Here is a 15,225-nt window from a genome sequence, read left to right on the forward strand (position 1 = left end):
AAGCACACTACGTTACAGGCGGTGGAGGTCTCCCTGCGTCCTCTTACACCATGCTAGATACCAGAGAAAAAGTCACAGCCAACATGTAAAGGCACAGCAGAAGCAGAAGACAATGCAGGGTCTACAGTCCCGTGTCTTTTCTATTGAAATTGGCCCATCAGAGGATTCCCTTCTGGTGGGCTGACACCTTCTGGGGAGAGCAACTCACTGCTCCTCTGGCATGGCCCTCAGCAGTGATCTAAATTCTAAAACCAAAGTAGTGATTGTGCTCTGAAGTTAATCCTGTAAACTGGGTACCAACTAGTAGAATAGATCCTGCTTTGTGAAACCTTAGGAACTTCTCTCCCCAAAGATTCTGGTATCACTATGGGATGCCTCCCAATGCTGCAGGGGTTGAAGAAAGATAAAAAGCCTCGAGGCAAATCATAGATGAAAAGAAACAGTTTAAATTAAGTTATAAGAGCTAGTGGGACAAGCATAAGATAAGGCTGAGTATCCATAATCAATAATAAGTCTCTGTGTCATAATTTGTGAGCTGGTTGGTGGCCCAAAAGAAAGTCTGCTACAGCCAGGTGGTGGTGGCGTGCACCTTTAGTCCTAGCACTCAGAAAGAGGGACAGGCATGGATCTCTGAGTTCAAGGCTAGCCTGATCTACAGAGTGACTTTCAGCACAGGCTCCAAAGCTACAAAGAAATCCTGTCTTGAAAAACCAAAGAGAGAGAGAAGAGAGAGAGATGAGGAGAGAGAGAGAGAGTCTGCTAGATACATAGCAGGCCCTGTACTGGTGAGGGCTTCTGCTGTGCTGACCCCCAACCCACCAATTTTTATTTATTTATTTTTTTTGGTTTTTCGAGACAAGGTTTCTCTGTGGTTTTGGAGCCTGTCCTGGAACTAGCTCTTGTAGACCAGGCTGGTCTCGAACTCACAGAGATCCGCCTGCCTCTGCCTCCCAAGTGCTGGGATTAAAGGCATGCGCCACCACCGCCCGGCCCAACCCACCAATTTTTACAATCTTTTCTTTTTTTGTGTGTGTTTGGGGGATTCTTTGTCTTTTTTGGTGTTTTTGAGACAGGGTTTCTCTGTTTAGCCCTGGCTGTCCTGAAACTCATTATGTAGACCATGCTGGTCTCAAACTCAGAGATCACCTGCCTTTGCTTCCAGAGTGCTGGGATTAAAGGCACATGTCACCACTGCCCGGCCTACAATCATTTTTACTACTAATCCCACGTCCAGTAAAATGAAACCCATGTTGTTTTTCTGCACCACTTTGGTGCTGACAATGGGATTTCACTATGAGAGTTGCTTGAGATGATGTTTGGAAAACTGCCTCTTTCCAGGGGGATGGATAGCACACACCTTCACACCTAGTACTCATGGGCAGAGACAGGCAAATCTCCGAGTTCTAGACCAGCTAAGGCTACAGAGTGAGATCCTCTCTCTAAAAACCAACTAACCAAAAACCCCTAACTTACCTTTGTTTGTTTATTTTTTAACTATTGCTGTTACCTAATTTAATCCTTTAGTCCTTAATACCACCTTTCTCTGATTAGGTTTCGCCATTTCCATAGTGCTGAGAATGTTACTCAGGGAAAATGTGTGTGTACACTTTTCACATGTGTGATTCTGTTCTTGTCAGGCATGACCGCGGTCATCTGTACTTACCCTCTTGATGTCGTTAGGGTGCGTCTAGCCTTCCAGGTGAAAGGAGAGCACACCTATTCAGGGATCATTCATGCATTCAAGACAATTTATGCCAAGGTATTTCATCCCACTTTCCGAATTGACTGCATGTCTTCTTATATTTAGGAAAGTATTGAAGGCTTTCTACCTTTTCCTTTATTTGGAATTAGCGATGCTAGATCAGGGGTGTAGATTAGTGCTAGAGCACTTCCTTACCCTGCGCAAGTCCTGGACTGATCTCCAGTACTACAGGAAAAAGAGATGGAGGAGGGAGGGAGGACATTGTAAGTGATCACAGCAGCCCTAATCCTGAGAAGTTCATACTTGTGTTTCAGGTGAGGCCTGGGGTTCTTTCTATTGTATCCTATGCTTTTATATGGATGTTTAGCATAGTGAACATGATATAATCTTCTCATTTTCTTCATTCAAAGGAAGGTGGTTTCCTTGGATTCTACAGAGGTCTGATGCCTACTATATTAGGAATGGCTCCATATGCAGGTATGATTCAAATCGGGCTAGACAGGTGGTGCACATCTTAAACCCCAGTGCTCAGAGGCAGGGGCAGAGGCAGGCAGATCTCTGTGAGTTGGAAACCAGAGTGATCTACAATAGTGAGCTCCCGGCCAGCCAGGGCTACATAGTGAGACTCCATCTCAAAAGTAAAACAAAGCAAAACAGAGCTAAATGAAATTTGGCAGCATCCTGTTTGTGTTTATGTCATCAGTGTTTTTAAGTGACAACATGAGAAGATACTATCTGAAAATGGTTATTAATTAATGATGAAGATAGAGTTATGTTTCATATATGGTCATTCAGCCCACTGTATATAAAATTTACTATTTAAATACTCTGAGTAGAAATGCAATTTTATGTCTTTTATTAATCATATTTAGTTAAAGCCTTAGTAATGAACACTTAAGACTTGAGATTCCAGGCTGGAGAGATGACTCAGTGATCAGCAAATGGCTGTTCTTTTTTTTTTTTGTTTTTTTTGGTTTTTCGAGACAGGGTTTCTCTGTGGTTTTGGTGCCCGTCCCGAATTAGCTCTTGTAGACCAGGCTGGCCTCGAACTCACAGAGATCCGCCTGCCTCTGCCTCCCGAGTGCTGGGATTAAAGGCGTGCGCCACCACCGCCCGGAGAGCCCAAATGGCTGTTCTTGCAGAAGACCGGGGTTTGGTTCCCAGACCCTCACAATGGCTCACGATCATGTTCCTCCAGTTCAGATATCTGACACCCCCTTCTGACTCTGCAGGCATCAGGCTTGCATGTAGTGCACATACAAACACTCATATGTATAAAACTTTAAAAATGTGTGGTGGCATATTCCTTTAATTTTGGCACTGGGGAGGTGGCGGCAGGAGGGTCAGAATTCCAAGATCGTTCTCTGATACATTTCCATGGTGGTAAATACCTGCAATCACATCTGCCTGAGAAGTTAAGGCAGAAAACTGAGCCTGGGAGTTGGGCCAGTCCAGGTAATATACATGAACCTCTTTTTCTCGTTTCTTTTTTGGTTTTTAGGTAAGTCTTGTAGCTCAAGCTGGCCTCGTTGTGCAGCTGAGGACCTTGAAGACAAGCGCTAGGGTTATAACTGTGGCTGCTCTGCTGGCTACAGCACTGCCTTTTTTTTTTTTTTTTTTTTTTTTTTTTTTTTTTTTTTGGTTTTTCGAGACAGGGTTTCTCTGTAGCTTTGGAGCCTGTCCTGGAACTAGCTCTTGTAGACCAGGGCTGGCCTCGAACTCACAGAGATCCGCCTGCCTCTGCCTCCTGAGTGCTGGGATTAAAGGCGTGCGCCACCACTGCCTGGCAGCACTGCCTTTTTGAAAATCTGTGTGTGTGAGTGTTTTCCTGTGTGTGTGTATGTCCACTGCATATGTGCCTATTGCCCTTGGAGGCCAGAAGAGGGTTACAGACAGCTGTAAGGCACCAAGTGGGTGATGGGTCCTTTGCAAGAGCAGCAAGTGCTCTTAATGACTCAGCCATTTTTCCAGCCCAAAAGTGTCTTTCAATGAATCACAATTCAGTTGTTTTTCAATAATAACTTTATTGAGTTATGACTAGAACACCATACAATTTGCCCATGTAAGGGTCCACTTCATTGGTTTTAGCTGATTTTAGATCTGTAGCCATCATCATAATTTGACATCACCTTTCACCCATAGTTGGGACTCCTAAGTCTAAACAGCCGTTAGGCTTTCTGTCTCTATCAGTTTGCTTTTTAATAAAGGGAATCATATTGTGACTGATTTCTTTGATTGTGTGTTTTCAAGGTTCAATGTGTTGGAGGCATACTGTACTTTCTTGTTGCTTTTGCTATGCTATTGTTTTGTATGCATGCATATTTATTTTTGAGACAGGATCTCCTGTACCCTAGTCTAGTCTTGAATTTACTGTGTAGCTGAGAATGACCTTGAAATCCGATCCTCTTGCTTGGGACTCCCAAGTGCTGGGCTCACACGTGGTTTCCACTGAGCTTGGCTTCGATGTTTTTATAGTTAAAATTTTTGATTATATACTTATTGTGTGCATGTGTATATATAATTATGAATTATGAACTAGGTGTAATGGTGCATGCCTTTAATCTTAGCTCATAAGAGACCAAGTCTAGCCTGGTCTAAATAGTGAGTTCCAGGACAGCCAGGATTACATGGTGAAACTCTGTCTAGAACTTCCCTGAGTTATGAATTATGAGTTTAAGTTTCACTTGGCTTAAACTTTGGAATACTGCTTCATTCTACTCCTATATGATATGAAATTATGTTCACTACTGCCCCTTCAATGCATAGTACATTAGTGTGTGAAAAACCAATGCTCTTGTTATATGTGGTAATATCTTTGAATTAGTATTTATAGATATTAATTAAATATCTTAAGGCAATTATCATAGGACTAGGAAATGCATACTCTGTCCCCTCAGCTGACTTGGGATGATGTAAGGAAGCTGTCTCTCAGTTCACGTCGTGGTGAGTCCGTACTTTGCTTTGCAGGTGTTTCCTTTTTCACCTTTGGGACCTTGAAGAGCGTTGGGCTTTCCTATGCTCCCACCCTGCTTGGCCGACCTTCGTCTGACAACCCTAATGTTTTAGTTCTGAAAACTCACATCAACTTACTCTGTGGTGGTGTTGCCGGAGCAATTGCACAGACGATATCGTAAGGGTCTCATCTTCAGTTGCCAAGTCATTGTATTCTCTCTCCACAGTAAAATAGAACTTAATTTTCATAAGTATTAATTTAATAATTTTCAGATATGCTTTCATCATAAGTATATTATAGGTTATTGCATGCCAATAGTTGATTATGTGAATCTGGATCCTCTCAGTTTCCTGTGGATTCATTTGAAAAAACTCAGGAGAATCCTTTAAATATGATGTTCATTTGTTCTCATCAATTTGCCCACAAGAAGTTTCTGGAGTTTGAGCTATTTATAGTGTGTGTGTGTGTGTGTGTGTGTGTGTGTGTGTGTGTGTGTGTAAAAAGCCCTTTGCATTAAAACTTTTTTTTTTCTGAGACAGGTCTCTCTATGTAGTTCTGGCTGTCTTGGAACTAGCTCTGTAGATCAGGCTGGCCTTGAACTCACGGAGATCTGCCTACCTCTGCCTACTGAGTACTGGGATTAGAGGCGTGCACCACCACCAAAAACTTACTTTGTTCCAGATAATATATGAACCGTTGTAAGGTTCACCGAAGGAAAATAAGATTGCTGACTCAGCAAGCTCACTTTTTTTTTTTTTTTTTTTTTAAGATTTTGTTTTATGTTTAACTATGTATATATGTGGATTTGTGTATAAGTGTACAGTTCCCTCAGAGGCCAGAAGAGGCTGTCAGATCTGCAGCTGTGAGCCATCTGACATGGGTGCTGGGAACTGAACTCAGGTTTTCTGAGCAGGAGCAAGCATTCTTCCTTTCTTCTTTTTATTTTTCTTCTTCCTCTTTCTCCTCATTATTATTATTTTATTATTATTTGTGTTTTCTAATCTAGTGATTGATCTTTGTAAAGGAAAAAAAAATTTTTTTTCAAGATAGAATTTCTCTGTGTAACACTCCTTGCTGTCCTGGACTCATTCTGTAGACTAGGCTGGCCTCAGACTCAAAGAGATCAGCCTACTTCTGTCTCCTGAGTGCTGGGATTACAGGCGTGTGCCACCACTGCCCGGCACCCAAGCTGTTTTTAATTGAAACAGTACAGTGTTTAACTGGAGTTAAATCTGCTAGCATATAGAGGGAACATTATAATAAATACATTACTATATCTAACTTAGATATTTCTGTAGACCAAGAGAGGTTAAGTAGAACAAGATAAAAGCGCTGGAAACTAAGCAACAGGGGACTCTTCAGGGAAAGAAAGTCAGAGAACCTTTGTGATGGTGAAGGCCAGGTCCTGAGCACCAGGAGGCTGACATCTCCTGCAGTGCCCTGTTCTAGCCCTGAGTTCCTCTATCTGCCCAGAAGCCCCGTCTATCCTCTCCTGCCTAGCTATTGGCCATTCAGCTCTTAATTAAACTACCTTAGGCAGGTGAAGCAAACCATAGACACATTTTCATGCAGAATAAACAAATATCCCGCAAGAGGAGTGGCCAATGGATGTGGGATTTTGGTTTCAATGGTTGTCAAATAGGAAATGAGAGGTAATTTCAAGTCTTTAATTCTTCTGTTTCTTCAGCTACCCATTTGATGTTACCCGTCGGAGAATGCAGTTAGGGACAGTCCTACCGGAGTTTGAAAAGTGCCTGTAAGTGTTCCTAATCTTTAGAAATGTAATGTTTCCTTTTAAACGTTTCTGTCTCTTTTGTTTGTTTGTTTCAACACATGGTTTCTTTGTGTAGCCTTGGCCATACTGAAACTAGCTCTATAGACCAGACTGGCCTCCAACTCAGAGACCTGCCTGCTTCTGTCTCCCTAGTGCTGGCATTAAAGAGTGCTCCGCTACCACCTGGCTTAATTTCTACTTTGTTTAAAAAAATTATTTCTATTTTATGTTTATTGATATTTTGCCATGGGTGTGTTGGGCTTTCTGAAACTGGGATTATAGACAGTGTGGTTATAGACCATGTGGGTGCTGGGAATTGAACACAGGTCCTCTGGAAGAGCAGTCAGCTCTCTTAACCGCTGAGCTATTTCCAGCCCCTCTATTTGTACTTTTTAAAGATAGAATCTCAAGTGGCCTTGATTGGCTTCCAACTTTGTATGCAACGTGGCTGATCTTTAACCTGTGATCTCCCTTCTTTAGTTGTAAGTGCCTGTGGTGTGAGTGTGAGCTTCTGGCCTGGCTTCTTGGTATTTGAGACAGGATCACACTATACAGCACAAGTCTGGCCGTGACCTTGCACTGTCCTCCCCTGCTACGGGCTGCAGCGACAGGCATGGACTACCCTCTGCTTAGGAAGAGTGATGTTGAAAGTCAGGAGGAAGAGAGGACTCTTGTCTCTCCAGCAGTCATTCCTCCTCCTTTATCCCCACAGTACACAATAGTAACTTCATAAAGTGTCAGTCATGTCCCCGTCCCCTCCTGTGCTGAGCTACATGCACTGGTAGAACACTTGCCTACCACATGAAAGGCTCTGGGTTCAGTCCCCTCAAACACAAAGTCAAAACAAAGCAATTTTGTTCCTGGTTTGTTCTGAGACAAGGTCTCAAACTGTAGCATGAACATGGAGCCCAGACTGACCTCAGCCTGTGATGCTCTCAGATTCCCAGGGCTGGGATCCCAATGTCTGTCCTGTGCCCACTCTAAAACCTACTTTCGAAGCTTCATTACACATAGTAGAAAGTGAGCTATGTGTGTAATTTAAATTTTTCTGCATGACTTTAATCCCAGCACTTGGGAGGCAGAGGCAGGAGGATCTCTGTGAGTGAGTTCAAGGCCTCTGCCTCTGTCTGGTAACTGCCTCTCTGCCTTTCCTCTTCCCAGAATTCTCCTAGTCTGGTTGCCCCACCTATACTTCCTGCCTGGCTACTGGCCTACCAGCTTTTTATTAAACCAATACGAGTGACAGGTCTTTACTGTGTACAAGAGCATTGTCCCACAGCACCTGGCACATACACATACACACCTTTAATCCCAGCACTCGGGAGGCAGAGGCAGGTGGCTCTCTCAAGGCCAGCCTGGTCTACAGAGTGAGTTCCAGGACAGCCAGAGATGTTGTACAGAAAAACCCTGTCTCAAAAAAACAAAGAACAAAAAAAATGTTGTTATGGGCTGGGCCTGGTGGCATAGTTCTCTTTTCCCAGCATTTGGGATACAAAAGATTACAGTTCAAAGCCAGCCCAGGCTATAAAACAAGATTCTGTCTGAAGATACCAACCAACCTACCAACCAACCATAAACAAAGCTCTTCTGGTTCTGAGGTTGTCTTGTTGCCTCATCAACAGTTGCTACATCATTTCCCCACTGTCTTTCAGTACCATGCGGGAGACCATGAAGTATGTGTACGGACACCATGGGATTAGGAAAGGACTGTATCGCGGCTTATCTCTGAACTACATCCGCTGCATCCCCTCTCAAGCTGTGGCTTTCACGACGTATGAAATTATGAAGCAATTTTTCCACCTTAACTAAAAGAAAAAATTATGGTTTTCCTCCATAAATCCTTAGAGGAAAAAAAAATATATAAATGTTACCTTAATTGTGAGGGAAATATTACTTGAAGGGGATGTTTGCCTTGTCACAGGAACCACTGGGATTTTAATACTTGATTTCTGTATGTTTTTAAATCAGGATCAGAAGTATTTAGCAGAATTTTTTGTTTTCCTTTTGATGGGCTCTAGACATGTAACTCTTGGCTGGCTTGGGACTTACTGTGGAGACCAGACTGGCCTCAATCTCACGGCAATCCTCTTGCCTCTGCCTCCCAAGTATGAGATCCCAGGCGTGTGCCACCATGCCTGCTCTAACGTACTTTTTAATACCAGACATTATACCTTAGAACGCTGAAAAACCATCTCGTGCTGACGGTGGTGACCTGTTGGTTATTTTAAAGTTCTGTTTGGAAGAAGAGGTAGGTTCATATTGGAGTTCAAGAGATTGTCATTAGTCTTACCACACTATCCCAAACTTTTAATTGTGACTTTTAATTGTAATCATGGTTATTGATGTGGGGAGGGACTGGAATCGAACCCAGGGCCTTTTGCATGCTAAGCATATGTTGTACCCACTAAGCCACATTCCCCAACCTGTAATTATGATTGTCTGGGGGAATTGGGATTGGGGCCAGGGGTCCTGGAACTAGCTCTTGTAGACCAGGCTGGCCTCGAACTCACAGAGATCTGCCTGCCTCGGCCTCCCAGAGTGCTGGGATTAAAGGTGTGCACCACCTCCTGGCTCCCCTTTTCTTTTTTAGTGAGGTGCTGGGGTCAAACTCATGCATGCTAATCACACACGACCAATGGTCTACAGCCCCAGCCCTCTAACACTGCTTGTTTTTATCCCCCATACCCACTGTCCTTCCTTTCCTTGTGCTGGGGAGTAACCTCAGGGTCTCTCGCCTGTCTTGCTAGGTGAGCGCTCTACCTCTGAACCACATCTCCAGCATTCTGACATTGTGTAGTGTTATTAAAACCAGCAGGCTTAGTTTTATTGTAGTGGAATAAGAATTGAATATTTAAGTTCTATGAAACAGCCAGCAACAAAGTAGTGTTCTTGTTATGATTCTTCTCATAATTCTGCTCCAGTTGATAGAAGGACCCCTTTTCCTCCATTGTTTTGAAACATTTTTCTTTTTTTTTTTTTTTTTTTTTTTTGTTTTTCGAGACAGGGTTTCTCTGTGGTTTTGGAGCCTGTCCTGGAACTAGCTCTTGTAGACCAGACTGGTCTCGAACTCACAGAAATCCGCCTGCCTCTGCTTCTCAAGTGCTGGGATTAAAGGCATGCGCCACCACCGCCCGGCCTGAAACATTTTTCTTTATTTGTATTTTCCTGTCTTTGGGGATGACTCTAGGACCTTGTACGTTCCAGGCAAGTGGTGGACCTCCCACTGAGCTACATCCTCAGTTCTCTCCTCATTTCTCAATAAAGTTAGTGTTGTTCCAAAAAAGAGAGACTTAATCAGGTTTTGTTCCAATGCTAATACCAGGTACTTTGATTTCTGTGATTTTGTATCTCCCAAAGGCAGGAATGATGATAATTAAATATCTCTGCTCCTAAAAGGAGAGTAGCATTGTAGATGTTTGTCTTAAATCACTTGGTATGTACTAGAAACTTTAAGTGGACAATGAATATAGCTGAAATAATGTTTCCAAGATACTATGTCAAGACACAAGTTCTTCCATGTAAAGTAAGCTTAGTGTGTTATACTCCTAAGTGTAAATATAAAACATGCTTTGATCGTAACATTTTAAACAAAGTTGTTTAGAATATCAGTATTCTGATCATTGTGTTTAGAGCACTTTTCCTCTTTTGTTGTAAGCATGACCATGGTGTAGAAGCGATAGACTGCCTGTCTTTAGAGGTAGAGATTTGTAGAATTGCTGTGATTTTTAGGACATTAATTCTAAGCTGCTAATGTTATTTCTGTATTTTTTCATGTAAAGATTTCTTGTCATAGCTTAGTAAAAATTAGATGAATTAGTTTCATTTTTATAATCTTTACTTTAAAAATAAACATGTACTTTGTGACTTTTAAGTGTACCGGGAGTGGGGATACATCTGTTTATAAAGCTCTCTTATATATTTTAAGTGTACCGGGAGTGGGGATACATCTGTTTATAAAGCTGTTTTGTATATTTTCCTTTCCGGACCACACGTAGCTAGTTATTCCATTCAATCTTAAGGTAATTTAAACCTATAAAATAAATATCTCACTTGTATTATCAATAAAAGAGAACTGAAAATATTTTTTAAAATAAGAAATTGTATTCTATATCTGTTATAGAATCCGTAAGATATTAAAAGTAATTTTTTATCCCTATTTTGATTGCTTCTTTTGTTTATTTATCATTTATGGAGCCTGAGATCAACCTGAAGCCTTTGCACTTGCTAGGTAAACACTACGACTGAATTGGATACCCACCCAGCCCTATTTAGTTGGTTTTATTTTTCTTACTTATTTAATATTTTATATGTATGATTTTTATGTCAGCATGTATGTCTGTGCCCTCAGACATGCGTGGTATACCCAAGGAGGCCCGAAGTAAGATATTGGGTCCCCTGGAACTGGAGTTACAGATTCTTAGGAACTGTCATATAGATGCTGGGAATTGAGCTGGAGTCCTGGAAGAGCAACCAGTGCTCTTAACTATTGAACCATCTCTCCAGCCCCGTATTTATTTTTGAAGCAGTTTCTTTATGTAACACAAGCTGGCCTGAAACTCACAATATTCCTGTGTCAGCCTCTCCTGTGTTGGGGTTATAGATATGTTCTACCACATCAGGCAATGTCTTTCTTTTTAAATGTTCGCAGAATTATTATTATATTTGTAAAATGTTTGCATTTTAAAAATTTATTTATGGTTTTTCCAGACAGGGTTTTCTGTGTAGTAGCCCTGGCTGTCCTGGGACTCACTTTGTAGACCAGGCTGGCCTCGAACTCACAGAGACCCTCCTGCTTCTGCCTCCTGAGTGCTGGGATTAAAGGTGTGAGCCACCACTGCCCAGCCTTAATTTTTTTTTTTTTTTTTTTGAGACAGGATGATAAGTATTTTTTGATTCCCAGTTGTGGATTTCTCTGCCAATGCAATAAACCAAATCTAGCCGAATTAATAAAACCCGGTTTAGGGACTGGAGAGATGGCTCAGTGGTTAAGAGCATTGCCTGCTCTTCCAAAGATCATGAGTTCAATTCCCGGCAACCACATGGTGGCTCACAACCATCTATAATGAGGTCTGCTGCCCTCTTCTGGTCGGCAAACACACACAGAATATTGTATACATATAAATAACTAAATAAGCCGGGCGATGGTGGCGCACGCCTTTAATCCCAGCACTCGGGAGGCAGAGGCAGGCGGATCTTTGTGAGTTCGAGTCCAGCCTGGTCTACAGAGCTAGTTCCAGGACAGGCTCCAAAGCCACAGAGAAACCCTGTCTCGAAAAACCAAAAAATTATATATATATATAAAACCCCGGTTTACTAAACAGCAAAGCAACTCCCTGGTGACTCTTGGGGGAGGCAGGAGAGAAGTCACGTGGCAGGTCTGGGTGCCGGTCTTAGCTTTCTGAACAGGGGCTCTGGAGAGAGGTGGGGCCTGAGGTGGAGCCTCCACGTAAACACAGGGTTTCTCTGTGTTGCCCTGACTGTTCTGAAACTCATTATGTAGACCAGGCTGGCCTCGAGCGCAGAGATCCACCTGCCTCTGCCTCCCGAGTGAGTGCTGGGGTTAAAGGTGTACGTCACCTCTGCCCAACTTTAAATATTGAAGGAAAAATTTTAGATATAAAAAAAAAGAATGAGCCGGGCGGTGGTGGCGCATACCTTTAATCCCAGCACTCGGGAGGGAGAGGCAGGCGGATCTCTGTGAGTTCGAGACCAGCCTGGTCTACAAGAGTTAGTTCCAGGACAGGCTCCAAAACCACAGAGAAACCCTGTCTCGAAAAAAACCAAAAAAAAAAAAAAAAAAAAAAATCAGAATGAGGGTGCTGCAGAGATGGTTCAGTGGCAAACAGCATTGTAACCTACTTTTAGGTGCCTAACTCCCACACAATAGCCAGGTTTATACACAGGCCTGTCTCAGAAAGTGACGAGCAATAGGTTCTTCCCTGAGGTTCGATCCCCTGGTTTCCCTACCCTTGCACACGTGCTCAGAAATCAGAACGTAAGAATGCTGCTAAATTTATGAAATGGTTTCTTTTAAAGGAAACTTTCGACTTACCTTTTTGAAAGATTTATTTTGTGTGTGTGCCCCTGTGACTATGTCTGTGCACTATGCATGAGTGTGCCTTTGGAGATCAGAGGAGTCCTCTGAACTGGGGTTATAATAGCGAGTGGGAAGCAGCCAAGTGTACTGAAGGTTCAACCGGAGCCCTCCACAAGAGCAGCAGATACTTTTTAAACTATCTCTGCAGGGGTGCGTGTGTGTGTGTTCTCACTCTCTCGATCACACGTGGAACTCCAGAGGACAACCTGCCGGGGTTGGTTCTCCCACCACCATTGTGGGTTCTAGAAAACTGAGGTCGGCAGCCCTAGTCACAATCCTCTTTACCACCTGAACCATCTCGTCTTCTCTGAAACGTAGAGGGGGCCTGGTGATCACTGCACTCAAAAGATCCAGGCAGGGGATTGATGTGACAGTTCTAAATGACTTCTTCTTCTTTTTTTTTTTGTATTGCATCTTTTTTTTTAATTTAATTTTTTTTTTTTTTTTTTTTTTTTTTTTTTTTTTTTTTGGTTTTTCGAGACAGGGTTTCTCTGTGGTTTTGGAGCCTGTCCTGGAACTAGCTCTTGTAGACCAGGCTTGTCTCGAACTCACAGAGATCCACCTGCCTCTGCCTCCCAAGTGCTGGGATTAAAGGCGTGCGCCACCACCGCCCGGCTTAATTTAATTTTTATTTTTATTCTTTTTTAATTAAAATTTCCACCTGCTCCCCGTTTCCCATTTCCCTCCCCTCCTCCCAAATATTGCCCCTCCCCCCACTCCTCTTCTCCTCCCCCCACACCATTCCCCCTCCCTCTCGATACTGAAGAGCAGTCCAAATTCTCTGCCCTGCGGGAAGACGAAGGTCTTCTATCTACGTCCAGGAAGGTGAGCGTCTAAACAGGCTAAGCTCCCACAAAGCCAGTTCATGTATTATGATCGAAACCTAGTGCCATTGTCCTTGGCTTCTCATCGGCCTTCATTGTCCGCCATGCTCAGAGAGTCCAGTTTCAGCCCATGCTTATTCAGTCCCAGACCAGCTGGCCTTGGTGGGCTCCCAATATATCAGTTCCACTGTCACAGTGGGTGGGTGCATCCCTCGTGGTCCTGATTTCCTTGCTCATGTTCTCCTTCCTTCTGCTCCTCATTTGGACCTTAAGAGCTCAGACCGTGGAGCAACGGTCTAAATGACTTCTTAAACTGGGCACGGTGATCACTGCAATTGAAAGCGGGACTCGGGGCAATGCTGTGAGTTCAAGGCCAGCCTGGAATACTTGAGTCGCTGTCTCAGATCTAAAAAACGGAGCGTGTGGAGAGCGTGGGCGTGGGGACCCGGCAGGCCCACTCATCCCGCAGGCGGGAAGGCGGGAAAGCGTCTCCGGTCCTGCGCGGTGCTTCCCGGAGCTGAGAGCGCGGGAGCCCCTAGCGCGCGGGGGCCTCTCCTGCGCATGCGCAGCCCACTGGCGCGTCTCTGGCGCTGCAAATTTCAGGCGCCGGGGTCGCCGTCCGAAGCTGCCTCTCCCGGTGGGCTCGGCTGTGATGGAGCCGCTGGACGAGCTGGACCTGCTGCTGCTGGAGGAGGACGGCGGAGTGGAGGACGCGCGGGCTGATCTGTGAGCGAGCGAGTGGGCGGCGGGAGGTCTGAACGCGGGCGGACCGGCGCAGTCTTCCCTGGCTTTAGCTGCAGGCTCTGCGCCGGTTAATTTGGATCTGGTCTTGTGTAGCCGGGGCTGGCCTTGAGCTCGCTGTTTCCCACGCTACAGCTCACCAGTGTCATTAATACATTGCATTTTCTTTCTTTTTTTATTTTATTTACTTGTGGCGGTCGGAGGAGCACCTGTGGGAGTTCTTTCCTTTCACGTGGGACCGCGGGAGGGAACTCCGGGCTTCAGACCCAGTCCTATCTGTTATTATCTGTTATTACTAATTTATGTGTTTACGTGCCTGGTTTAGAGGCATCTCCTGGAACTGGAATTATAAACCGCAGTGAGCTGTCTGATGCGGGTACTTAAGTCCCCAAGTCCTCTGCAAGAACAGTACACGTTCTTAACCGTTGGGCCATTTATTTCCAGCCCTTTTAAGAGCAATTGTAGGTGTCACCGGCTACCTCAGGAAACTCTTGGTGTGAGGCAAAGTCGGGGTGTTGAGTGATACATTTACAACACAATGGATTGTGCAGCCAGCTGAAGTGACCGGTAGGGGAAGGAGGAAAGCTTTTATTTGTTTTTTGAAGCGGTGTGTAGCCTACCTGGCCTTCCTGGAACTCTTTGTAGACCGGCCTAGTCCTTGAATGCACAGAGATCCTCTGGCGTCAGACTCCAGAATGCTGAGATCAAAGGTGTTTGCCCGCTTGCAGGTGTATAGGGTTTTGGAAACCCGACCAGTAAGTTGTAAGAAGAGAAGGGGTGTCGCATTGAAGCTGAGTGTGCACGGTTTCAGTATTGTGAAGCTGATCTGGTCGTTCTAACACATATAAGAAACTCCTGAGTTACTAAAATGAGATCCGCTGACATTCTAGTGGGAGGTAACGGTGTAGCTCAGAAGCTGCTGTTAGTGATTCCAGCTACTCAAGGGGCCCTGGAGTGCTTGAGACCAAGAGTTGAAGCCAGCCTTCGCTTGAGCAGAGAGACCTTTTCCTGGAAAGCCAAGGGGGAGTAGTTTGCTTTCTTTACAGAAGAGAGAGGCTAGGATCTCTTCCTGCCTCTGTAGTATGTTGGACTAGATTTCTTTAGTGGTGCCGGGGGAACCAACACCCGGTACAC

The 15,225-nt window shown here is 44.1% G+C and overlaps 2 protein-coding genes across 3 annotated transcripts in view; both read left to right on the forward strand.

Annotated features, from left to right (window-relative positions):
• Positions 1-10,585, forward strand: part of Slc25a16 (solute carrier family 25 member 16) — a 31,103-nt gene extending 20,518 nt beyond the window's left edge. Inside the window, exons 5-9 of one of the 2 annotated variants that reach the window (XM_057751944.1) lie at positions 1,638-1,759; positions 2,113-2,179; positions 4,670-4,832; positions 6,343-6,411; positions 8,082-10,585. In XM_057751944.1, coding sequence (XP_057607927.1) covers positions 1,638-1,759; positions 2,113-2,179; positions 4,670-4,832; positions 6,343-6,411; positions 8,082-8,238 — 578 coding nt within the window. In that variant the 3' untranslated portion in view covers positions 8,239-10,585. The remainder of the gene's footprint in view (positions 1-1,637; positions 1,760-2,112; positions 2,180-4,669; positions 4,833-6,342; positions 6,412-8,081) is intronic. The other variant, XM_057751945.1, reaches the window with a different exon arrangement.
• A 3,417-nt stretch (positions 10,586-14,002) lies between these two features.
• Dna2 (DNA replication helicase/nuclease 2) overlaps positions 14,003-15,225 on the forward strand; it is a 34,300-nt gene continuing 33,077 nt past the window's right edge. The window contains exon 1 of the mRNA XM_057794332.1: positions 14,003-14,076. Within this exon, the coding sequence (XP_057650315.1) occupies positions 14,003-14,076 (74 nt within the window). The remainder of the gene's footprint in view (positions 14,077-15,225) is intronic.

Source organism: Chionomys nivalis, chromosome 19 (assembly GCF_950005125.1).
Source record: "Chionomys nivalis chromosome 19, mChiNiv1.1, whole genome shotgun sequence".
Classification (NCBI taxonomy): Eukaryota; Metazoa; Chordata; class Mammalia; order Rodentia; family Cricetidae; genus Chionomys; species Chionomys nivalis.